The sequence below is a fragment of the Pteronotus mesoamericanus genome, unplaced genomic scaffold (genome assembly GCF_021234165.1).
Source record: "Pteronotus mesoamericanus isolate MK-2021 breed Mesoamerican mustached bat unplaced genomic scaffold, CSHL_Meso_final contig_101, whole genome shotgun sequence".
NCBI lineage: Eukaryota > Metazoa > Chordata > Mammalia > Chiroptera > Mormoopidae > Pteronotus > Pteronotus mesoamericanus.
The window spans coordinates 14,411,495-14,435,200 of record NW_026555001.1 but is presented as its reverse complement, the minus strand read 5'-3'; the positions used below and the strand labels follow the sequence as shown (position 1 = coordinate 14,435,200).

At 54.5% G+C, this 23,706-nt stretch overlaps 1 protein-coding gene across 3 annotated transcripts; it reads left to right on the top strand.

Moving 5' to 3' along the window:
* The first annotated feature begins 229 nt into the window (after positions 1-229).
* On the top strand, positions 230-23,625 carry FOSL2 (FOS like 2, AP-1 transcription factor subunit). Of its 3 annotated transcripts, none has more exons than XM_054568414.1 (4): positions 230-1,134; positions 10,930-11,181; positions 15,964-16,071; positions 18,373-23,625. In XM_054568414.1, exons 1-4 carry the CDS (start codon positions 1,033-1,035, stop codon positions 18,889-18,891), a joined length of 981 nt encoding a protein of 326 aa, XP_054424389.1. In that variant the 5' UTR covers positions 230-1,032; the 3' UTR covers positions 18,892-23,625. The 3 variants fall into 3 exon arrangements, with proteins under 3 accessions (XP_054424389.1, XP_054424398.1, XP_054424408.1); XM_054568423.1 differs by lacking the exon at positions 230-1,134 and adding an exon at positions 1,147-1,780; XM_054568433.1 differs by lacking the exon at positions 230-1,134 and adding an exon at positions 2,437-3,142.
* Positions 23,626-23,706: the final 81 nt, after the last annotated feature.

Genomic DNA, 23,706 nt, shown 5'->3' with positions numbered 1-23,706 from the left:
GCGCGGGGTGTGATGCTGGCGTCAGCGTGGCCCAGAGCCGGGGCAGGGAGTGGAGTGCTACGCCCGCCCCCTCCCGCGCTTCTTTTCCTCCTCCTCCTTCTGGGCCTCCTCCCCCCGCCTCCCCACGCGCTCCTCCCCGCAAGGTGGAGTCTGGGTTGACGTGAGAGAATCCACATGATACTGGGCTGGAGAATAAAGAGTGTGGAGTTGAACTCGTGCCATTGTAGTGACTCATCTCAGGCACAGCGCAGGGGTTCAGAGCTAACCAGCTAGCAAGTGAGCGGCGCTCGGCGGGGAGAGAGGGAGAGAGAGAGACGCGGACCGGCGAGGCAGGCCGGTCCAGGAGCGGGCGCCGGGGAAGGGGTCCAGGTCCGAGCGTCGGAGCCGCGGCACAGGGAGCGGGGCTACGTCTCTCTCAGCTCGAACCCCACGGGCTGCGGGACAGGCGCAGGCTACCTTTTCCTTCTAGTCAAGTGTCCGAGCAGCTCCGAAACTCAGGCGGCGCGTCGGCCACAGGAAGTTTATTTTCAGCTCCTTTTCTAAAAGGAGGAAATAGAAGTTTCTCCAAGCAGGCAGCCTTTCTTTTCGCTTTTTTTTTTTTTCTTTTTTTGCTTTGCTCGAAATCGGGGGCCCGAAGACCCGGCAGGCGCGACTTGCCGGGCTCCCGTTCTTTTTTAATTTCCAATTTTTTATTGAGCCGGCGATCCCGGCTGGGCTCCGGCTGCGCGCGGGGGCGGGAGAGCGCGCGCAGGGGAGGGACCGAGGGACGCGCTGACTTTTTAGAGGGAGGGACTGGGTGGACAACCGGTCCCGCGGCGCTTGTAGAGCAGGAAAGAACTGCAGCGCTCGGCTCTCAGGGAGGACCTATCCCGCGTGTCGTCGCGCCCGCCGCCGTGCGGAACAAGCCGGGGAGCAGAGACTAGAGCCCAGGCGCGGCCCGCAGGGAGCGAGCGCGTAGCAGCCAGTGCGCGGCCGCGGCGAGGGCGGGGAAAGAAAAACACCCTGTTTCCTCTCGGGCCCCCACCGCGGATCATGTACCAGGATTATCCCGGGAACTTTGACACCTCGTCCCGGGGCAGCAGCGGCTCTCCTGCGCACGCCGAGTCCTACTCCAGCGGCGGCGGCGGCCAGCAGGTATGTGAGGGCCCCGGGCACACCTGGTGGTGCAGGCGGACCCCCGTGCTCTCCACTCGCTGCCACTGCCTCTTTTGCTTTCTTACTCCTTTCTTGGCTTGGTGAGAAAATTCCACGGGCCAGCATTGTAAATTCTGGATTTTCGTCTTATCCTGCCCATTCCCATCACTTTTCTGTTTTTACAACTGGAGCGAGGAGTGGGCTGGAAAACCAGCAGACCCTTCCTTTCACACTACGTCTTATCCAGACACGCTCCTTGGGCACCAAGCCTGTTACCTCCTCTCCCAGGAACCCTTTGCCCCTTTCCTTCATCTCTCCTTGGTGGATCAAAAAAGAAAAAAAAAAAATGTTTGCACCTTCCTCCAGACATCCAGGGACCCTATTCCCACGGGAAAACCCTCTCCCTCTCTTTCTACACCAATCTTAGTTAATTTCTGAAAGACGTTGGGGACTCGAAAACACGGCTGGGTTCCGGAGTGAGGGTGAGGGTTGCTGCTCTGGGAATCAGGTGCGAAGGTCAGAAAGGAGGAGGTCAGCTTTGATTGGCTCCCGGTGGCGCCAGTGTGCCCCGCGCCCTTCCATCTCCTGTTAGGGTCGCAGCAGGAGCCTGCCCTGCCTTCAGAAGAGGCGCCTGGAGGGTCTGGAGGTACCTGGGGCAAGGACTTACACAGAGGGAAATAGGGGGAAGAGACCTCGTTTAGGTTCCTGGGTGGTTCTGGAAGCAGAAAAACAACTTGTTTCTAAAGCAGCCGGACTGGTTTGCACTGGAGGGATCGTGTGTGTGAGATGTGTGTCTATAAATACCAGAAAGGTGCTGGTGGGGTGCCTGCAGTAGCCCCCCACCCCGTGCCCTCAGACTTGTGAGGGAGCTGGCATAACAAGGCCCCCACAACCTGAAGCCTGCTGGTCAGGATCTGCGGAGCCTCTAGCCAATTTGGCTGCAGCAAGAGTTGCCTCTGCCTCTAGAGGCAAGAGTGGCCTTAGCCTCTAGAAGCCAGCCAGCCAGCCAGCAGCCAGGAGGGGCTGGGGTGAGCTTCCAGGGAGGGATGGACCCTGCCAGAGAGAAAAATGGAAACACGGTTCTCTTTGGGACCTGAATCACCTTGTTCCACAGTGATTCCCTGTAGCTGGTGAGTCCCCAGCCATCTTCCCCAGTGTCCCCATAGGGAGACTGGTCTGTGAGTGGAGGGTGCAGTCAGTGCGCCCTTAATAACGAGCACCAAGGCAATGAGTTTAAAATCTTATCGTGAAAGTGTTTGACATTATTTGCTTTTCAGCCTTGTTGGCGGTTTGTATGGAATCCAAATATCATTAGGCAAGGGGTTGTAGTTACTGATATCCATTCCTTCACTCTCCAATTCAGCAAATCCCCAATTGTCCCCCTCCCTCCCGAATCAGGAAGGGATCTTTTGATTTCTCGTTTGTGCTTTGGCTGCCGTTTCTGTGGCAGTCATCATTGAAATATGACAATCTTGCCACCTGGCTTTGCTCAGACCCTGGGGCCTGGATGGGAAGTCAGACCGGACATTAGCGTCCCGATTGAATAATCTGTGTCACTAGGGCTTTGAGCCCAGGATGTGAGTGGAGGCAATTCCCTGTTTTGGAAGAAAATCAGACAGGAAACCAGTGCTAGGAAGAAGGAAGAGAACTCAGTCCAGCAGAGTGTAATGGGGCCTCATTACCGAAGCAAAAAGCAGCTGTTGGCTAATTCCTAGCATGCTGTAACACATGAGGATTTTGCAATTAGTAATAACTAGTGCACGGGGTTCTGGAATATACGCCTGCCCCTTGGCCCAGCAGCTGGAGTGAGGTGCCTTTCAGACAAGAGCGATTGACAAGGTAATGCCATTTGAGGCACTGTTCTCAGCCTCTCCGCTCCTGGGGGGTGATGGGAGGTTCCATCATCTCTCTGGCTTTGAGCAAAGCTGTTCTGCCATCCTAAGGACTGACTCTTTGAGAGGCGTTTGTTACTTAACAGGCCTGTGCTGTGACCCCACCCTATCTCAAGGTAACTTTGTTACATACTAGATAAAACCTATAATCATTTTATTTCTCTCAGCTTCCTTTAAGGGGAGTCTGCTGGCAGTTAGACATGGCCTTCCTCCTCTATGGCATCTCAATGGACCAATCACTGTAAACCACTGTTCTCTGGTTTTTCTTTGGGCGAGGGAATATTATTTTTTCCTGATCTCTTTGTTTGTGAGGTCTACTATTCCTGATGTTTGTTGCTGTTTATTCAACCCAGAACTTTCCTCTCAAGCTTCATAAAGCTTGATCGTAACATGGTCATGAGTTCCAGTGAAGGGGGTGGGGTGGGGGTGAGGGGCAAGAAATAACTTTTTGTTAAAACCCCTGCTCTTGTATATGGCCGGAACTTGAAGCATGAGAAATATTTCCTGTTCCAGTTACAGTTTTAATCTCAGAGGTTGGTCATTGGTGATTTTGTTTTGTCAGTAATCGTTGCACATACCTCCCCCTCCTGGCTTTTTCTTTGTGTTGTTGTTTTCTCTCTCTCCTGACTTTCCTAGGAAAACACCTCCCAGATATATGCGCTGCCTGGCTGCTCGGCTATTACGGTTTCAGGGCCTGAGCATTACGCAATCCAGCCAGTTACACAAACATAGGTCATTTCATAACTTGTTTTCATCAGCTGGGCCCCCTTTTAATGAAAAAAACAAAACAAAAGAAAACAAAAACAAAACCCAGAACTTTTCCAAGGCTGCCATTTATCTCTACCTTAGATAACTTGTGAAAATAAATCAAGGGAGACAGTTCTTTTCTGGAATCAAGGAATACCAGACTACCTCTCTTCAGGAGCCACCCTTCCCAAGAGACAGACGCGCACACAAAATTTCCCGGAGTGAACTTTTGCCAACTGTACCAGGCTGGGACATTCCTCGCATCAAAGAACTTTTACCAGAAATGACTGTGATTCCCAAGTCAGCCCTAATCATACCTCTCTAGTGCCCCCTACGGGACATTCTTAGAAGAACCATCTGGGGAATGTATTTTTCCAGCTCCCAAGATTTAACTTAGTGAGTTTTTGGAATTCTTAGGATTATTTTCTTTTTAGTTCAGGACAAATAAATGGCATACATTTAACAGTGGTTAACTAGGAGTTGCTTGACTTTGAGATGCAATTAAAAAAATGTTTTTTCTTTTGTTCTAAATTGGGTGTCCAAACCGCAGCTGCATGCTGCCCAGGGTGGCCATGAATGTGGCCCAATGCAAAATCATAAACCCACTTAAAACATTATGAGATTTTTGTTGTTGTTGTTTCTGTTAGTGTTCGTGTATTTAATGTGTGGCCCAAGACAACTCTTCTTCTTTCAGTGTGGCCCAGAGACGCCAAATCATTGGACACTCTTTTAAACGAAACCTGGTTGAAAAGCGGTGCTTTTTTTCCCCTTTCCCTATTTTGATGTCTGTCTGCAAATTCCCAAGGCTTGTTTTGTTGATGTGTTTGTATTGGGAGACTGAGAATTGTTTTGGTGGGGGTGGTCTTCAGAATTGGTGGGGAGGTGGGAGGTATATATGAAGGGTCTGGTGCCCCTTCCCTTTTTCTGCCTTGATCCTACCCCAGCCGTCGGAGATTAGGATCAAACAAAATGTTATCCCAGGAATTTGTCTGTTCCGCTGATTCTTGACGGTGGAAGTCAGCGTCACTTTTTCATCACAGTGAGTAGGGTGAAACAGCAGTCATGTATTGTCTGAGGGGCCGTTGAATTTTCCTTTTCCAAACCCCCGAGTGCATTTCCATCACTTTACTCCTGCCCGCCTTATTGTTCAAGGTGAGTGTGGATTTAGGAGCCTCATTTTTTTTTCCTTTGTCTATCTTCATACAAACACCCCAGACCTTATGCATTCAGATCACTCTTGTCCCTTCATAATTGCTGAGACTAAATACTTGTTTGAATGCTGAGGGGATTAGTCACATTCAGAAAGGTTTTATAGCGCCCCTCTTTTGGAATTGCCTTCAGCAAATTCTTTTGAAAATCCTTCCTGCTAACAAATCTTTGTCCTTTGAGGGTAAGTTTGATAACTTGGAAATTATCAAGAGATGCGATATACAAGGAACCCCATCTGAGATACAAGGTCTGGGTGGTCCGGCTGGGTCCAAAGCAGAGTGGGACCCCGAGTCCTGTTGGGCTCCGTGTCTGGCGTCTGCCTGGGAGGGCATTTGCCAGGACAGAGCTCACCAAAGGCACCTTTGTCATCTATACCTTTGGGTTTGTTTCTTTTTCTTTTCTCTTAAAACAGGAATAAAAATACTGGTTTTGAGAGTTCAGGAAGCTGACTTTCTGATCTGCTGAAAGAAAGAAAACAATGGTGTCCTTACTTTGTGGATATGTCTGTCTCCTTCATGTTGTGTATAGTATCTTTTGGTGGCCACACCATTTCGAAAGGATGGCAGCGGCCCTGACTGAGGCAAGGATATCTGTTCCAAAACCCACTTGGTGACTCTATCCCTCTTCAACTCACTGGGCTGGAGAGGGAAGATAGGAGTTCTCTCGCCCAGCAATGACTTGGCCACGCTCACGCTGCGGAGGTTGCAAGGGAGAGGGCTGGCCCTTCCCACTGAGGGAAGGTGTGTCTGAGGATGGGTGAGGGAACAGAAGGGGTCCACGGAGGAGTGGAGAGAATTCCCTGCGTTCTGGAGTGGGGTTTCTGGCCAAAGTGGCCCAGGAGGAAAGAAGCGGGAATCTGAGGGAATAACTCTCTATCAGCCCCTTTCTTCTGTTCCTTTTTCTTTTCTTCCCTGATTTTCATTATTCTGGCAGATAGGTAAAAAAGGATAGAATGGTTCTTTCAAGTGGACTGGGCAAAAAGAGGAAGTTGAACGGAGGTAGGTTACCTGAGACAGCGTGCCTATGCTATAATATTTGGAGAAGCCATGGGTTATTAGTAACTGTTTCCACTAGGACAGAGTGGCCTTCCTCAGATAGTCAGGAGAGGTCAGAGTGATGTTCGGTGCTGAAGCTGTGGAGAGTGGTTGAATTCCACATGGAAGGCTTTGGAGAACGTCCCGAGTTCAGTTAAAAAAATAGAACATTTGAGTCAAACGGGGCCTCACCAGGGGATTCTGGGGTGTATGAGGGAACATTTGCACTTACCCTTTCCTCTTCCCCTGGGCCAGACTTCTGGGATGTTGGAATTTTCCTTTTCCTGTGCTGGGAATCTTAAAAAAAAAAGAGGGGGGGTTCTTAAGAGAAAGAACCCAGTTCCTTCCTGGACATGCACAATCATACCCACCCGCCCGTGGGGACAGGGCACCGGCACTCATGGGGTTCATGGCTTGAGTGCTCGGTGGCTTATTCCAGAATCAGCCCGATGGGGAAATGTCTGGCCAAGGGCATAGGCCAACCCCACTTCCATCTCACTTCTGCCCAGGTCGGGAGTTGCTGGGGTAAGGCCTGCCTGGTCCATGTGTACAGGCAACGGGAGGCCAAACCCCGGTTCTGAGGCCCTTATGTGGAAGGCCGTGGTTAGAACCCTCATTTCTGAACCCGAAGCTCTGGTGTAAAGTTCAGAAAGGTCATTTTCCCAAATCAGCAACTGCTGGGCGGCAGACCTCTCATGTCTGATGAAGTTGGGTGGCCCAGGGGCCCTGTGTTCTGAGCTGTCTCTCATAGGCAGTGGGAGGAGGACACACATACTTACTGAGGAGCCCGTGGCACCCGTAAGTACAGGGTGCTGCGGAGCAAAGGAGTTCTGATGCCCAAGACCCACAACGAGGCCTGTAAGGGTTCAGACTTCAGCTTCAGGGCCTGGAGATTCGCGCCGATGAGCGAGGAAACCCGCCCCATGATCCCCCGGGGATAGAGGAATACCTCAGGTCTGATTTTCGGCATTCGTGTTTCCTCTCTTTGTTCTTTTCCCTCAAACATGAGCAATGGAGATGAAAATGATCCTCCACAACAGGAATCACCAAACTGTGGCCTAAGTTTTTTCTTTTCTTTTCTTTTTTTAATATAAATAAGGTTTAATGGAACCCAGGTCTGCCTATTTGTTTACATATTGTCTGTGGCTGCTCTCACGCTACAGTGGCAGGCTTGAGTAGTGATGAGAGACTGGTATGGTCCACAAAGCCTAAAATATTTACTGTCTGGCCTTTTACAGCAAAAGTTTGCCACACTCTCCTCTAAGAGGTCAGTGGGGGCTGGTGTGTCCTTTTAGGGGCATTCTTGCCCACCTGGAAATCACCAGGATGGCACAGTTAAATACAGCAGTTGGAGGTTTGGCCAGGTTGGAATGCCACCCAGTCGTCCAGCATCTTTGGTCCTGGCCCTAGAAGTGGAGCTTCGAGGGGCACTGGAGAGCCCCAGAGGAGTCAAGCCGGGTCCTGAGTCCCCCCCTTTCCCCGCACCCCCAGCACGCACTTGGTGCTGCAGCAGGGACCTAAGCCTGTGGCTGGGCAACCTCATCTGAGTTTCTGGTCAGTGTTAACCTGTTCACAGAGAACCATGATTTACCCTCAGCATGACATTTGACTGAGCCTTGGGTCTGTTGGCAGAGACGAATGCCCGGCTAATGTCTGGGGCCACAAAGTCCGAGCCTCACCTCTCCTACCCCTGTTGCTCTCTGAATAAACCTTCACTTAGACTTTGTGTGTCTCAGACAGGCTCCTCTTCGAGACAAAGGCCTTCTTTATCAGAGCCCTAGTCCCCTCTGGGGATGGGACATTGTTTGCCTTGCCTTTGGAGCCAGTGTGTTATCCAGATGGCTTCACCTCCCTCTCAAACAAGTTGCACACACTTTTAGAGGCAGTCATTACCTGCTGTCTTGCTTTTATTGCTGTCTTGTTTTGTCTAGACCCAGCAGTTGCTGCAAGGAATCTGGCTGGTGGCCGGGGAACACTTCTGCAGCCTGCCGTCACAGGGTGGGGGACGGGAGGGGGGGGCGGGCCCTGTGAAGGGCTGAGAGTCACCCAGTCATTCCTTAGAGGCTCTCAGTGTCCACGCGTGGTTTCAGATCTTTTGCTTGCTTTCCCTCCACTGAAATGGGAGCTCTTTTGTTGGTTGGAATGAAGAGTAAGTTTCTTGGGTGCTCTCCTGGAAGGGAAGCCAGCAGTCCCAGTAAACTGATGCGCAGGGTGCTCAGGTGTTCCTCAGACCCAGAGCCTGACTTGGGGAGAGAAGTGGAGGGAAGGTGTTGGGTGCTCCCAGGATGGGAAGCTGGCAGTCGGTCCCCCGGGACCACCTCGTGCGGAGTGCGCCGCTGATGATGATGATGAATAATGACGTGGGGGTGACGGGGTGATGGTGCCGCCTTCTGTTTGTTCGGAGCAGCATTTCTCAACCCTGCTGCACCTTAGAAATCTCCTCAGGTGGGTTTTTTTTTTATATATATATATACCTTATCAGAACTGCACCCCAAACCAGTTATTTTAGCGCTCTTAATGGTGAGGCTGGCCCCAGCACGGGTGTTTTTAAAAAGCTCCTCAGACTAGGCTAATGCGCGGCCAGGGTTCGGAACCACGAGTGTGCTTTTTTTATAGCCTGTGATTACAGGTAGCTACTAATTTAACCTCAGGACAGTGCGGAGAGTTTGGTATTAATATTCCCATTTACAGGCGGGGAAACTGGGTCCTCGGTGACCTGCCAAGGCCTTGAGTCCAGGCCTCCTAACTCCAAGTGCGGTGCTGACTCCCTGCCAGCCCCTCCTCACCCGGCCCCGCCGCCCTGATCCCCCGACCGCCGCAGAACAGCTGCCTGGGCCTTAGTACTTCGGCGCATGTTCTCAGGACCCTGCCTCCGCGAAGCCTAGCCCTGGTTGTCTGTTTTTCCTCCTTGAAGATCATTTCTCAGTAGAATCCTTCACCGCCCCCCCCCCATATACACCTTCTTTTCAATCATCTCCTAATTAAAAAAAAAACAACCCAGTTGTTTGTGCCTTCTGAGTTGACACAAAACCCCTTGCACTGAGCAGATGTCCGTGCGGAATCCCAGAATTCCTTGCACCGCTAGCATCACAAAATCCCAGAATTTATTGTACCAGGTAACATTCCTCATGGGATCCCAGAATTCCTTGCACTGGGCAGCTCTCCTCATGGGATCCCAAAATCCCTTGGGCTGGGTCACTCTCTTCGCTGAAGGTCTTTGGCCTAGGGCTCCAAGGCCTCCTGGGAGATTCTGCCACCCAGACTAGGTCAGGCAGCTGAGGGGGGCATGAGCAAGGAATGGTTTCAGCTCCCTCAGATCCAGTGAGGTGCTCTAAGCTCACTTCACTTGTACTACAGGGGCCTAGATGTCATCACCAGGGGCAAAGACAGTGGCAGTGGCAGCTGCCATTGCTGCCAGTACTTGTGATCTGCGTCGGTGTGATTGGGCCAGAAGCGGGGGGCAGTGCTCACGATAGCGGGATTTCATCTGGGGTCAGACCAGCCTGTAGGGCCTCCTGGGTGAGAGGGAAGGGCTGCAGGGCCTGCGGCAGTGAGGACCGGGTGCCCCGTCTGAGGGCGCCGGGGGTGGATGCCGGCACTTGGGGCAGAATACTGGGGAAAAGGGAAGTAATGCTGCAGAAGCTTGGGTAGCGTGTGAGAGCGTCGGCCTCTCTGTCGGGCTGACCCAGGTTTGAATCCTGACCCTGCTGCTTATGGGCAGCATGGCCTGGGAGAAGTTCATCTCTTCATGCCCAAATTCCTGCCTCTAGAATGGAGATAATGGTAGTTCTTACTCGAGAGGGAGAAAGAATGAGTAATCCAGGTAAAGCACTACCGTGTGTCTGTCGTTTACTAAATGCTCAGTACGTGTTTGTTATCATCCTGTCGTCATTTTACCCACCAGATTAGGGAAGAAGGAACCTGCAGACTCTTGGTGGGAACAGGAACCTCAGTCTGAGAGTTCCGTTTGGGGTGCTTTCCCCCGAACACTGTAAGACGTGGGGGTCCTCCCTCCCTCCCTCCTCCCACTTTGTAGTAGCTTCCCTGAAGAACAGTCCAGCCCAACTGCTGAGGAGCCAGGCCAAGTTCAGCTTTTGTACTCTGTCATCATCTTATATTTGAAATAGAATGCTTCCTGCAGCATGTTCCGGAGAGCCCTGCAGCATGGTCTGGGCGTAAATGAAGGGGCAGAGAGAAAACTCTGAGCCAGCAGCATCAGCGTTCCCCATAGATGCCTCTGCGAACACAGAGAGATAGTGTGGATGGGCAGAGCCACGGCCTGTCGGTCCCAAGCAAGCCGGGGGCGAAGGGCGAGGAGGAGGTCAAGGACAGCAAGGGGAAGTCTGGCAGCAAACGCTACCACTTTTCCGTCTCATGGGCTGGAGGACACCTTTTCACATACCCAATCACACCCTGATGGGGTCACAGCCCCATTCTGATCCTGTTTGAAGAGGAATAAAAGCAGGCACCATGAGCTTCCTGTGATCTTTGTTGCTCCAGAGCTGTGGGTTGTGCGGCTGCCCTCAGGGTCCGGAGTTGGTGTACCCTGGAGAATGGCTGGCGGGCGGCTCGGAGGCGCTGGAGGGCTGCAGAGAGGGCCTGCTGAGAGTGAGCGGCTAGGGACCCCATCTGTCCTAGAAGTCATATGGGATAGGACCACGTCCTCACTAAGCCACCAAGGGATGAGTTCCTGGGGCTTCATTCATGAAGCCAGGCTGACGCAGGGCCCCAGGAATCATTAAGATGCCCCTGATTCTCGGAGGTGCGGGACTTGTCCGGGGGAGACCACCAGCATCCTGACCTTGGTCCCCCAATCGCTGACCCTGGCTTCTGCTGGTTTTTGTCTTCTGTCTCTGCTTGTCCTGTTGCGCACAGTGTTTCTTGGCTCAATCCTACCTTTCTCCTCATTTCAGAAATTCCGGGTAGATATGCCTGGTTCAGGCAGTGCCTTCATCCCCACCATCAACGCCATCACGACCAGCCAGGACCTGCAGTGGATGGTGCAGCCCACGGTGATCACCTCCATGTCCAACCCGTACACCCGCTCGCACCCCTACAGCCCCCTGCCGGGCCTGGCCTCTGTCCCTGGGCACATGGCCCTCCCAAGACCTGGCGTGATCAAGACGATCGGCACCACCGTGGGTCGCAGGAGGAGAGATGAACAGGTACAGCTCAGATCAGCATCAAAAAGCCACATAGGTGGCTTTCAGGGCCTCATTACACAGTGTGTCTTCTGCAGACTGGTGGGGAGTCAGGGGGCTGGGGTCGCTGGGAAGAGGAGGGAACTAGGAGCCAGGGGCACCTGACTTTCATCATTGGAGGCAGAGCTGGAGGCCTGAGGGCCAGGTTCAGCTCCATCATCTCACCCGTGTCCCTTAGAACCTTGGAGTCTCAGTTGCCTCAGCTGCAGACTGGGGACTACCGTCCTTGCCGGCCAAGACTTGTTGCCGCTCATGCGATCGGGCGTGGGAAAGCACACTGTGAGTGACGAGGTGTCAGCAAATGGGAAGGACTGTTAGGACCTGCCTACAGCAGTGTCCTCCTCTGATCCTTGGCAGAGTGGCCGCAGGATGGGCAGCCAGCGGACCTTGGCCAGGAGTTTTCTGGGATTAGCCCTTGCTCTCTTCAGTAGCTGGGGCAGACAAGCCACCTAGCAGACCCAAAGGGCCACGCGCTAGGCTGGTGCTGTGCACAGCACTTCCCATTCCACCTCGGTGTCCCAGGCCTCCAGTGGGACGCAGGAGCCCGTTTCGAGTGCCTGCAATGTGTGTCCCAGAAGCGCCGTGACTGGAGTCCTGGGAGCCCGCTCAGCTGCTTGGCTGACCCGGGTTAAGGGTGGGAGATCCCATGTCAGCCTTGTTTTCTTCAAGGGGCTCCGCTTTGAGGAGGAACCAGCCTGGCTGGGAGGGACACCAGAAAACGGTGGGGCTTCCGCTCTCTGGCAGCATCCGCCCAGCACTCAGAAGGCCCACTGCCTGCGTCTGCAGTGAGCTAGGGCAGCATCAGGCCCCCGGATTCCAGACAGGGGCCTCGGCATCATGCATGATGTCACAGGGCCCCGATCTGTCCCCCTTCACAGAGGACACAAGCGAAGCCCAGGCACACCTGCCTGGCCACTCAGCAATGAGTGGGAGTCTGGGGGAGTCTGGACTAGAACCCACTTCCCTGGACTCCCCGTGCGGTGTTCTTCCTCCAGCGCCATGCCACCGTGAGCCCAGGGAAGGGAGGGTGCTTTAGCAGTGGACTCCGTTTTTCAAATGAAGTGTTAACCCGGAGAACTCCAATTACAGCATTGGAACCCCTCCTCTCTGGGATCCTCAGCTCCGCAGTGTTCCCGTACAAGGGCCTTTATGTGTGGTCCCCAGTGGATGGGCATGGACCCGGGGCCGGTAGTCCCCAGGATACTTAGAATGACAGGGATTGCTCTCCAAGGAACTGGCAGCTTTTGCAGGAGCCCTCTTCCTCTGAGGACAAAGCCGGGCCTTGTATCCACTGCATGTTGGCTTGTTCTGTTAACAGCAGGACCCATGCAGGGCGACATGGGGAGGTGTCTGTCCATAGATGCTGTAATGGATACAGCTCACAGTGGCTATTGGGCTTCTGCTGCTGGGGCAAGTGGCCCATATTCCCCTCACTGTCACTTTCCACAATTTCCAAGTAGCTATTGCAGTAGCAGTGATCTCAATGTCCTTTATAAATGTGCTTCCTTCAGGGAGCCCAAGGTGCCGCGCTTTACAGTCACCCACGGGCTGGATTCTCCCTTGTGTGTAAGCAACTCCTGAGGGACCTCCAGGCTTGGGAGAGGGACTCTCTGGGGCTAGGAGGACAGCAAAGCAAGATGTGCTGAACACTCTTCATTCTTTTCTGGGCCTAGCTCATACCCAATTTAGAGGTTGATACCTGGTAGGGATTTTGGAGACCAGCTTTTAAAATTTTCCCTCTGCACCCATTTTACAGACGAGGGAACTAAGGCCCAGAAAAGAGCAGGGCCCTGGCCAGGGCCCCACAGTGAGCTAGTAGCAGAGCTGGGACTAGAATCCGCCTCCTTTGACCTCCAGTTCTGTGGTTTTCCCACTGCACCATTGAGGCGTGCCCTGAGACAATCTGTCTGGAAAATTTCCTTCCTTTTTTGAGAGGGGAGAGAGAGCCAGGAGCATTTTATTTCGTGTCATTGTCACTTAGTCCAGACAGTTATCCGGCAGCTTGGAGGAAGCCTGGGTGGTAGCATCCTCGCACCTCGGAAAAGCCACAGGGACTTTTCCCTGAAGCTTGCTCCTGCCTTCCTGCCGTGCACTTGGGGGAGGGGCCGGTACTGGGAGCCAGCCTGGTGCCTCGCCACCCTCCTCCGGAGCCTGCCCCAAGGCTCCCTCTGAGGTCTGTGGCAGGGAGGGGAGGGTGTGTGTGGCTTGTGGGTGGGTACACCATGGTGCTGACACACTCAAGCTGTAACCATGTTGATGTCACCACCCCTGAACACTTCCTATGCCAACAGCTCCCATGAATTGCCCCAGACCTCACCAGATAGACAAGAGACTTCTAGGCCGGGCGGGAGGCCAGTGGTAGTCCAGACGCAGCCGAGGGGTCAGAGAGGCCTCAGTGGACCGTGGCCAGTCTTCTATTGATGGGAGTGAGAGCCTGGCTGGACCTCCAGGGCGCCCTGAACCCAGGACAGCAGTAGGGCCTTCAGACACTCTTGGTAACCCTCTGGGGCTCGGGTTTAGGAGCAGCAAGTATTGAGAGCCTTGGCCAAGGGGCCTCATGACCTCGGCCTGGCAGGTGACCCCTGCACAGCACAAGGTGCCCAAGTCTGTGGACTCTGGGTCTCCAGGCCACTTGGAGTCTATCAGGACTGAGAAAAAGCACCAGAGAGGAGATCTCCGACTTGCATCACTATTCTTGCAGTTTCGAGTTTAGAGAGGGCTCTCACACTGCATCTCATCTGATCACGACGCTTTGTGGAAGGCAAGGCAGGTCCTGTGAACCCCATTTTGTACATGGGAAACCTGGGGCCCAGAAGCGTTGGTGATTTGTTCAGGGCCACATGGAAATGCCAGCCTGAGAGCTCTCAGAAAAGAGAATATGGAGCCTTTGGCTCTTGGGGGAAGCGGAGTAGCTCAGAGGCTGGAAGTGTGGCCGAGGCTTGAGGTGGGGAGTGGAGCCAGGGCTAGACTCTGGGACCAGGTCTTCAGAAGGGGCCTGAGGTCACACAGGGGTGTCGCCTGTTGGACTGCTCGGCGCATCCCAGCTGGAGTCCGCTGCAGGGCATGAGAATCTCGGTGAGGGGGAAGCTGGGCCTGGTTTTTCACCCTGGGGAGGCAAGGGTGGTGAGGGAGCCTGGTCAGGACGTCCTGGGAGGAAAGGCGGTCCCCAGGCCTGACACAGATGGGCGGGCGCCTGGCCCTGCTGAGCCCTGGGAGCAGGGGCCCGACGACCAGGAGGCCCTGCAGGTCTCCCCAGCCCGCCTGGTGCACCGTGACTGCGGGGCCAGGACTTGAAAGCCAGGGAGGTGGGATGAACTTGTGTGTGCTCAGGTGGCCCTGGAGAGACTCTCATCTGAGCAGTCAGTGGTCAGCTGGCGCATCTTCACGCCAGGGTGTGGGGGATGCAGAGACAGGGCTCTGGCGCCACGGGGCCCGGGGAGGACCACAGTGTAGACAGGGATGGGCTTGTCCTCTCTGAGGCTGTGCCGCGCTTTGCTGTCCCGGACATCACAGCGGCTGTCCCAGGGACGCTGACATGGGCCCAGCTAGGAGAGTGGCTCCCTCCCCACAGGGTGGCCGGAAGCGTCCCTCAGTGGGACAGCTTCTTTGGCTTCCTCCAAAAGTGGCTTTGGCTTTTGTGCCCAAGTGCCCCTAGAGTGTAGGACCCAGATCTTACGCCCCTCAGAGTCTCCTAAGCCCCCACTGCTGCGCTGCGCTCCTGGGTGGGCCGTCAGGGTCCGATAATGGAATGGGACAGCCTTGCCTTCTGAGCTGCTTTCTGCCGTGGCGCACAGCCAACTCCTTTTTCACATCTGCCTGCAAGGGGCATCGGGTCGCAGCCTGGGAAGGCTGTGTGCGGGAGCGGAGCGTCAGCACTGCTCAGCGGAGCCGAGCCCTTGCCTGGCAGCGCGAGTCACCGGCCCCTCACCAGCCTCTTTGTAAGAAGCTAGATTGCAAGCTTCGCAGGGGATTTTTTCTCATTTGGTTCTCGGATAAATCGCAAAGCCCGCAGACTGCGCCTGGCCCCCTGGCCCGTAGAGGGGGCTGGCTTGCCGAGTGATCGGATGTGGCAGCAACAGGAGCTAATGTGCCTGAGGGCTGTCCCTCCTCTCGCCCATCCTGTGCAGCCCAGCACTATGCCAGGATGCTGCCGGCTCCTCGGCTGGTACTCTGAGCAGCTGGCACGGCAGGGCTGGCAGAAGAAGTCGGGAACTGAGTGGCATCTTTGACCGGCCCTCTGGCAACAGAACGTCCCCCCCACCCCACCCCGGATGGTTTTTAACTCTGGGCCCAGCCACTTAAAGAAATGGGGATAATGAGGCTTGCCCAGCAGACTGAGTGATGGGGAGGAGTCATTAGCCCAGGGCTGGAAGAAGCTGCTTTAGTGGGTGGGCCAGGCCCAGTCTGGGATGAGGGGACTCTCTGGGGGAAGCAGTCCCAGCTCTTCTCTGGCCTGGGCACTGAATCAGGGCTGATGTGACAAATGCTGCGGCCATCGTGCCCGGGTTGGTGCATCCCTGACCTGCTTTCTCCCTTCAGACGTGGGTGGGTTCCGCTGGAGGTGTCCTCCCAGGTGGCCAGACAATAGTGAGCTGCGCATGCAGGGGCCTCTGAGCTGGGCCGCGCTCCCCTTGCCTTCCTCCCTCCCCTCCCTAGTCCCAGAGGGGCTTCCTGCCCTACTTCAAGTGCAGAAGGCTGATGAGCCATTTACAAAACCTCATCGTGGTCCTCTCCCTTGGCCTCTAGCTGTCCCCTGAAGAGGAGGAGAAGCGTCGAATCCGGAGGGAAAGGAACAAGCTGGCCGCCGCCAAGTGCCGGAACCGACGTCGGGAGCTGACGGAGAAGCTGCAGGCGGTGAGGAGCTCTGCGTGGGGTGGGGGCACTTCTGGGTGGGCCCGAGCCAGCGCCCCAGGGCTCCTGGCGCTTCTACCCCCTCTGCACCCACTAGTGGCCTTCCGCTGAGGCAGTGGAGATACACATGGGGTAGCACTGGCCTGATTAAAGAAAAGAGGGGGACGGAGGGGCCTGGCGTTTGGCAGCAGCCTGTGTCCAGAGAGGAGAACTGGACAACCTCATTGGGCCTGCTGCCCTTGTTCGCTCAGTGCCTGAGCCGTCCCTGCTCTCAGACCCGCCGGGGCCCCCCGAGTGAGGGATGGCAGTGCCGGGCCCTGGGGGCCAAGGCAGGCCTGCACCTGCCCCCTCCAGGGCTGCTTCCCGAGGTTCCGGCCGCCCCCTGTGTCTACCAGCAGCAGCGCTGGCTGGTTGGGTCAGGGGAGGGCCTGCTCTCTGGGCTTCTTCTCCAGGGGACTTGGTGCCCGATGGGTTACATGTCGGCCCACAGGTACCGTCTTGGGGTTTCTGGAAACTTTCTTGGGCAGGAGGATTCTCTGCCTCTGCTATGAGCCTGAGGCTGTGACCTTGGTACTTCATTCTGCCCTTGTGAGTCACTCTTCGCTGCTGCCTGTTTGCCCACACCTGGGGGCCCATGCCTCTGCCCGAAAGTTTGACCTGACCAACATCACATAACTCCCTCCAGAGCCTAGCTCTACAGGACAGGCTGTGGGCCGTGCAGGGGGAGCCCAAAGCTAGGACCGGCCCCCCTGGGTAGAATGTCTTCAAAGTGAGGAGATGAGGGAGACTCTGTCGTTGGTCCTTACAGTGAGCAGCCAGTATGAGGCTTTTGAAATCACAAATTACCTGGCATGTCCCATCACTGCATTTAATCCTCTCGGGTACCATTCCCCTGCTTCAGCGTCCCCCTTTGTCCAGCCTGGAGCCCGCACTCTCGGGCCTCGCAGGCGCGCTGCGTGAGTTCTGTGATGCCTGTGCTATCGCCCCTTGGAGGTGTTCGTCACAGTCGGGGAGGGCAAGTGGAGTTCCCTGCTGCTGGGGGAGGCACAGCCACTTGTGATCAGCACTCCGTGGGGAGACAGACTCCCCCAGGAGAGCCCTCCTCACTGCCAGCCCGTGGAGGAGCCAGGCCCTCTGGGTCTACCCTGGGCACTCCTTACCGCCAGCCCCAGAATAGCCCGCCCTCTGTGGCCCCTCTGCTTCCCTCCCTGCCCTCCCCTAAAGCCTCACACCCTACTCCCCCGCCTCCCCACCCCCAGGCCAGCCACCCAGGCCCCTGAGCCACATCCTCCACAGGAAACCTCTCATAAGCTCATGACGTTCATCAGACCCTTGAGATAGATGGAAACTTTTTTTCACTCCGGAATATGCTGCACTCCACTCAGTGAAGCCCGGGCCCCATATCCTCTCATGCTTGAACGGGAACCTGTGCTAGGGAAGAAGTGGGGAGGAGGAGGCTGGTGACACACACCTTTTCGTCTTCCGTGACCACCCCTTCCACGTGCATGTGCCGCTTCTCTGGCTTTGTATAAAACCGGGGGCTGAGGTCCTTGCTGCTGGACCCTGCCATCCTCACGTGCTCGCCCAGGCTGCCAGGTTCCTCCTCGGTGAAGCCCAGGAGCTGAGCTGGGGGTTCTTCGGGTCCTGAAACACATGCTACTGAAATCAGAGTGAAGGACGGAAGAGCAGTTGTGATGATCCGACCAGGCTGACTGAGCACTTCCTACGAGCCAAGCGGCATCCTGGGCTTGTGGGTCCTCACAGTCTCCGCTGTCATGCAGCTTGGAGTTTAGCGTGTCTGCATCCACAAACAGGCTCTGGCGTCAGGCACACGGAGGTCAAATCTGAGGGCAACAGGTTCCCCACCTGTTGGCTCTGTGACTTCAGGCAAATTACTACACTTCTCTGAACCTGCTTCCTTATCTGCGAAATGGGTCGACGATAATACCCGCTTCAAAAAACTGCTGGAGGATTGACTGAGATAAAGCCTATGACGCGCTTAACACAGGGCCTGGCCCAAAGTAAGCACTCGGTCACGCACGGCAGCTGTAGTTGTTACTTTGCCGTCCCTCCAGGCCACCTCTCTCAGTCTGGAGCTTCAGAAATCAAAGGAATCTGGAGCCTCCGGATGACTCACAGCCAGTGGGGTCTGCGGCTGGGCGTGAGCTGGCCGCTCTCACCGTTGGTCCTCTGAGGACACCACTGGGTTTCCCTTCCTTGTCGGCTTTGAGCCACCACCTCTGCCCCCTCCAAGCAGGTCCCTAGCAGGTTGCTGTCCCTTACGTGCCTCTCTTTCTCCCACAGGAGACAGAGGAACTGGAGGAGGAAAAGTCAGGCCTGCAGAAAGAGATTGCTGAGCTGCAGAAGGAGAAGGAGAAGCTGGAGTTCATGCTGGTGGCCCACGGGCCCGTGTGCAAGATCAGCCCTGAGGAGCGCCGATCGCCCCCAGCCCCCGGGCTGCCGGCCATGCGCAGCGGGGGCAGTGGTGTGGGCGCCGTGGTGGTGAAGCAGGAGCCCCTGGAAGAGGACAGCCCCTCGTCCTCGTCGGCAGGGCTGGACAAGGCCCAGCGCTCAGTCATCAAGCCCATCAGCATCGCGGGAGGCTTCTATGGGGAGGAGCCCCTGCACACCCCCATCGTGGTGACCTCCACGCCAGCCATCACTCCGGGCACCGCGAACCTCGTCTTCACCTACCCCAGCGTCCTGGAGCAGGAGTCACCGGCCTCGCCCTCCGAGTCCTGCTCCAAGGCTCACCGCAGAAGCAGTAGCAGCGGGGACCAGTCATCAGACTCCTTGAACTCCCCGACTCTGCTGGCTCTGTAGCCCAGCTGCCAGGGGCTCCTCGTCACTGCCTCCTTCCCAGGGACCAGCACCTTCCAGCGCTCCAGGGCTGTGAGGGCACGAGGGGGATCCTGCCGGAGCGCTCCGGGCTCTGGGGAGACCTAGGTGGGGTTTGGCAGTGAGGCGCTGGAGGACTGCGATGATCTCTTGGAAGTCGTGAAACCTCCTCCCTCGTTCACCTTGCAAAGCGAATCCTGTTTCTTGAAAAGCCTTGGAGAACTTAGTGTAGTGGACTCGTGCATCTCTGGCTTCAGAAGAGCCTGAAGCTGGTGTGGACCATTCCTGTCCCTTTGTTACTACGAAATGTCTCCGGAGTGATGGTGTCCTTCCCCGCCCCACCAAGCATGCTCGGTGCCTTTGATTTCACCTTCCCTCTATTTGCCCCTTCCATCCCCCAGTGTCAATTTCACTTCCTCTTGGTTTTTATCAAATTTGCCATGACATTTCATCTGGGTGGTCTGAATATTAAAACTCTTCATTTCTGGAGATGGGGCCGCAGGTGGCCCCTCCGCTGGGGCTGACTTGTCCAGAAGGGGACAGTCAATGTGCAATACAGAACCTTCCCTCTCCTGACACTGCCCGACCCACTACCACCTCCAGAGGCACCGGCAGCGCTCCCTGAGCCCTCGAGGAGATGCCGCCATCGCTGGGAAGCGCAGAGGACCCTTCCTCCCCATCCTCGGAGTCGGCTCTTGGAGGAGCGGCGTGGCCAGAAGACAGGGTGTGAGTGACAGCCGGGGCACAGGTTGTGTTTGCCAAACGCCTAATTAACAGGCCAGGAATAGTGCCAACAAGCCACACGGTGTCCTAGCCGGCTTCCCTTCACCTGCTGTCTTGAGCGGGACATCTCCTGTAATTACTGCCTTGCCATTCTGCCCCTGGACCCTTCTCTCCAGACCAGGGAGGTGTCCCTCCCTAAGAACCACACATCACTCCTTGTCCCTGCCGGCTCCGCCCTCCCCCACCCTGGCTCTCAGAGTGATGCCACCCACAGAGATTTAATGAGCGTGGGCCTGGCCCCTCCCCAGATTGCTGCCACATGGCCCCTCCCCAAGCTTCCAAGGCGCCTTTGCTGCAGATGGGAAGGCAGAGGAGGGCAGGGGGAGGCCCGTGGAGTAGGACTCACCTCACACCAGCCCTGGTGCCTGGCTTGCCCTGTCCTGGCTACTCGCGTCTCTGAAGTGCCCATTGCCAACTGATGGATCAAGTGCTTTCTCTTTATACTCCCTAACCTCCTCAGCCCAGTGTGCTCTTTGGGTCCGACAGCTGGCCCAGAGCTGTTGCCGTGGCTTGGGGCTTATGCACCATTCCTGGGGGCTGCTGAAATGGGAGCTAAGATGGTGATGTTTCTGGCTGCCCCCCTTCCCACAGGTGGAGGGTGGGGAAGGGCTCCTCCTGGCCCCAAAGAGCAGAGCTCAGCAGAGTTCAGCGTGGTCCCCGCCTGCCACCCCTCGGAGCCTTTTCCTCCGCAGGGCACAGCTCTTCCGGTCTTCCAGGGCTGGCCGCTGCTGGGCGAGCGCGGAGGGAGACCTCGCTGTTGTGATTCAGCTTTGCAGATTATTGTATGGTAATTTAAAACTATGTAGCTGTTATTTAAATCAAACCCAGTGGGGGCTAAAGGAGAGAGCAGTGACTGCTTAAAGCTCACCTGTTCCTTTCGCACGCCTAGGCCTCTGTGCTGGTCACTGATTAACGTCCGTTGCCACGCACTAGACACACAATGCAATGGCGTATGCTTAAAACGGCCCACTGTGACTGGAAGTGACGTGTGGAAGGAGAGGTGATGAAAAGGGATTTTGTCCAAAAATTTTTTTTTAAATGTTATTTGCTACGTCCCTTGGCAGTGATGCTGCCCTCCCAGTCCCCCAGAGGTCCTGGGAGAGGCGTGCCTGATGAGAATGGGCAATTAGGTTTCTGGCTTCAGATTGACCCAAGGAGCTGAGGTCAGCCAGGAGTGGCAGGAGCCGGGCAAAAAAAACTGGGGTGCTCTCTGCTCTGAAGAGCTTAATCATCTCAAGTGGTGTTTGCGGCCAAGTGGGAACTCTTTGCATATATATGTATCTTAAATGAAGCTGCTTTCTGGTGTTTCATTTCTGAAAGTCCCTTTATGCCCTAGTTTGCACAGCACTGATCCCAAGGCAGGTCACAATCTGTGACTTGAGGCCAGGCTGGTCATTTCCTGAGATGGAGTTTGGCTTTAGTGCAGACTTCAAGCCGTGTTGGCTTTTGGACCAGCAGAAGGCAGAATCCCAACCACCTCACAGGACCTGAGAGGCCACCAAGCTGTGTTCCCATTCAAGGCCCTCTGGCTTTGTTCTAGGAAGTGGTAGGCGGTTGTTTGGGGAAGGCTGGCTATCACACCTAAGTCGTGAGCATGTCCTCAGTTACTTCCTCTGGCTTGTTCTCCAAGTTCATGTGCACACACCCCCCTCACTCTTGATCACCAGACACCAGGCCCTGCTGTTCCCCCTGTGGCTCCAGCTGAGACAGCAGCTGCCGTGGGGGGCTTCGCACCTGGCTGGGAGCCGCTGTGCTTCCCCTGTGTCCCCAGCCGTGAGGCAGCTGGGGTGGACTCCAGCGGGGCTGCTGGCAGCTCTGGGACAGCATAGGGCAGGCACTCCTCGACAAGCTAGTGTGAAATACAGTCTTCGTGGCCACCTGGCGGGCCCGTCTGGGAACAGACCTCTTCCTGGCTGGGCAGAGGGGGACAGCGGCTGACACAGGAAAGAAAGGAGGTCCCAGGTGAAGCTTGGGAAATAGCTGGGGCCAGCTCCAAGCACAGAATTCACTCGGGAGGTTTTCAGAAAGAAGTCTTCATTCTGCCTGTGTAAAAGGCCAGGTGAGTCCACTGTGGTCAGTCACACAGGCTCCTCGAAGCCCAGAGCCACCAGAGGCTGCTGCCTCTCTCAGGCTTTGGGGAGAGGCATTTCCTCTCTGCTCCCACGTGGCTCCAAGTGTAAGGGTGGGCTCAACTCCATATGTATCGAGACTTCTCTACCGTTGGTTGACGGACCAACAGTGCCCCTTGTAATCTCGCCATTTAACTTTTCAGGTTGATTTCCTTCCTGATCGGATATCTATGTGGCCCCTTTAAGAAGGAAAAGAGTAAGCACCTACTATGTGCCAGGCACTGTGTTAGGCACTTTTATATATACCCTCTTTACGGTGAGACTAAGGAATGAGGGCATCCCTTATTAAAGGTCCCCCAAACACGGATAAACAAAAACTTGGAGGGGAGAAGGTCTTCAAAAATCTAAGACAAGATTGTCTTCAGTCTGAGGTTTGTTCCCAAAGACCCACCCCCTACAATGTCCTTTCGCCTCCAACTTTCTTCTTTTCTCTCTACCCCGTGATGTACTCCTTTGCACTCCTCAAATGGCTGGGGGTGGGGGGGTTACTTGAGTCCTTGTAGAATTTGTGGACCAATGGGACATGTGGTGTGGATAACTTTCTTTTAAAAATGGAAGTAAAGGGGTCTTGCTAATTTCTGCTTGTTGAGTCTTTGGCATTCCTCTTAAAAGCCAGCATCTCACTATTTATTGACCGGTTGGGATGTGCGTGTGCGTGTGCGTGTGCGTGTGCGTGTGCATTTCCAGGCGTGCCCGTGTCCTCCTGCAGCTCTCACAAAGGAAACCCAGTCATCCCACCACTAACTTGACATCCTCTCCTGGTTCTAGTGTTTTGGCCAAACATCAACAAAGGGTTTTAATTTTCCAGTTCAGGAGGGGCCGGGTCGAATTTTGAGGAGGGTATGGGAAGGGGAGGGGGAGAAGAAATTGACATTTATTTTATTATTTATTTTAAATGTTTACATCTTTGTGTTGTACCAAGCCTGACTAGAAACAGATAGCATTAAAGTACTCAGTTCCTCCCTCTCTTTCTTCCTTGATTTTTTTTTTTTAAGTTTAGGCTAATAATGCTTTTCTTTTGTTCCTGAAATGATTTGTGAGTTGTGCTATATAAACTGTATAAAAAGGTCCTGTTTTTAAAGATGGATTGTCATTCCACTGGGGACAGAGATCCCCAAGAAGTCTGCATTGTAAGAGAACACAACAAAAGGTCCTGCCCTGTCCCTTAAAAAGTATCTTCTCTGTATGATTAAAAAGTTTATTCCAGTTATTTTAGTTTGTGGTTACTTGATGTCAAAGAAGAAAATAGTCACCTTTGTATAAAGAGTAAGATATCGGGGTGTCTTTTCTGCCGTGGGAGATGTATGTGTAGTATTTCCGTATATAGTGGAAAATGATGAGCTTTGTTTATCAGTATCTGAGATACGTCAATGATGTGGAGTAAAGTCTGCTCTGAGATCCCAGAGGCAAACAACTTGGATTCCTACAGCCCTATGGGGAATTTAATTACCTTCCTGAGCATCTTCTGTCTCCTTTCTTTTCTTTCTTTTTTTTTTTCCCCCAAGTATTGGTGAAATGGTCCCATTGGAAAGGCTTCTAAAAAGGCCTCTCCAGGCAGGACCCTGAGCTCAAAAATTTTTGTACAGTTTTGAAAATTGAGAAGTGTCTCCGCTCTGAAGCATCTCTGGGGTGTTTCTTGTCTGGTTTTACTGTAATACAAGCCTACAGTGTTTGCACTAACGAAAGCTTGTTGGAAAAAGCTTGCTGCTATGGAAGAAAGGACGTACTGAGACTTGTTTTTCCTTTGCATTTTCTTTGTTAGCTTTTCCACTTTTAATTGAGTAGCATTTTGTAGAATAAAATGGATTAAGATTGAAGAGCCTCTTATGGTTGGTTTATTGCACCTTCTCATCGCTCCTGTCACTTTTCCTTCTGATCTTTTCTCCCT

Coding starts and splice junctions, on each gene's coding strand:
- FOSL2 (XM_054568414.1), top strand. CDS start 1,033: ATGTACCAGGATTATCCCGGGAACTTTGACACCTCGTCCCGGGGCAGC. Junction 1,135..10,929: donor GCGGCGGCGGCGGCCAGCAG/GTATGTGAGGGC, acceptor TCCTCATTTCAG/AAATTCCGGGTAGATATGCC. Junction 11,182..15,963: donor GCAGGAGGAGAGATGAACAG/GTACAGCTCAGA, acceptor CTTGGCCTCTAG/CTGTCCCCTGAAGAGGAGGA.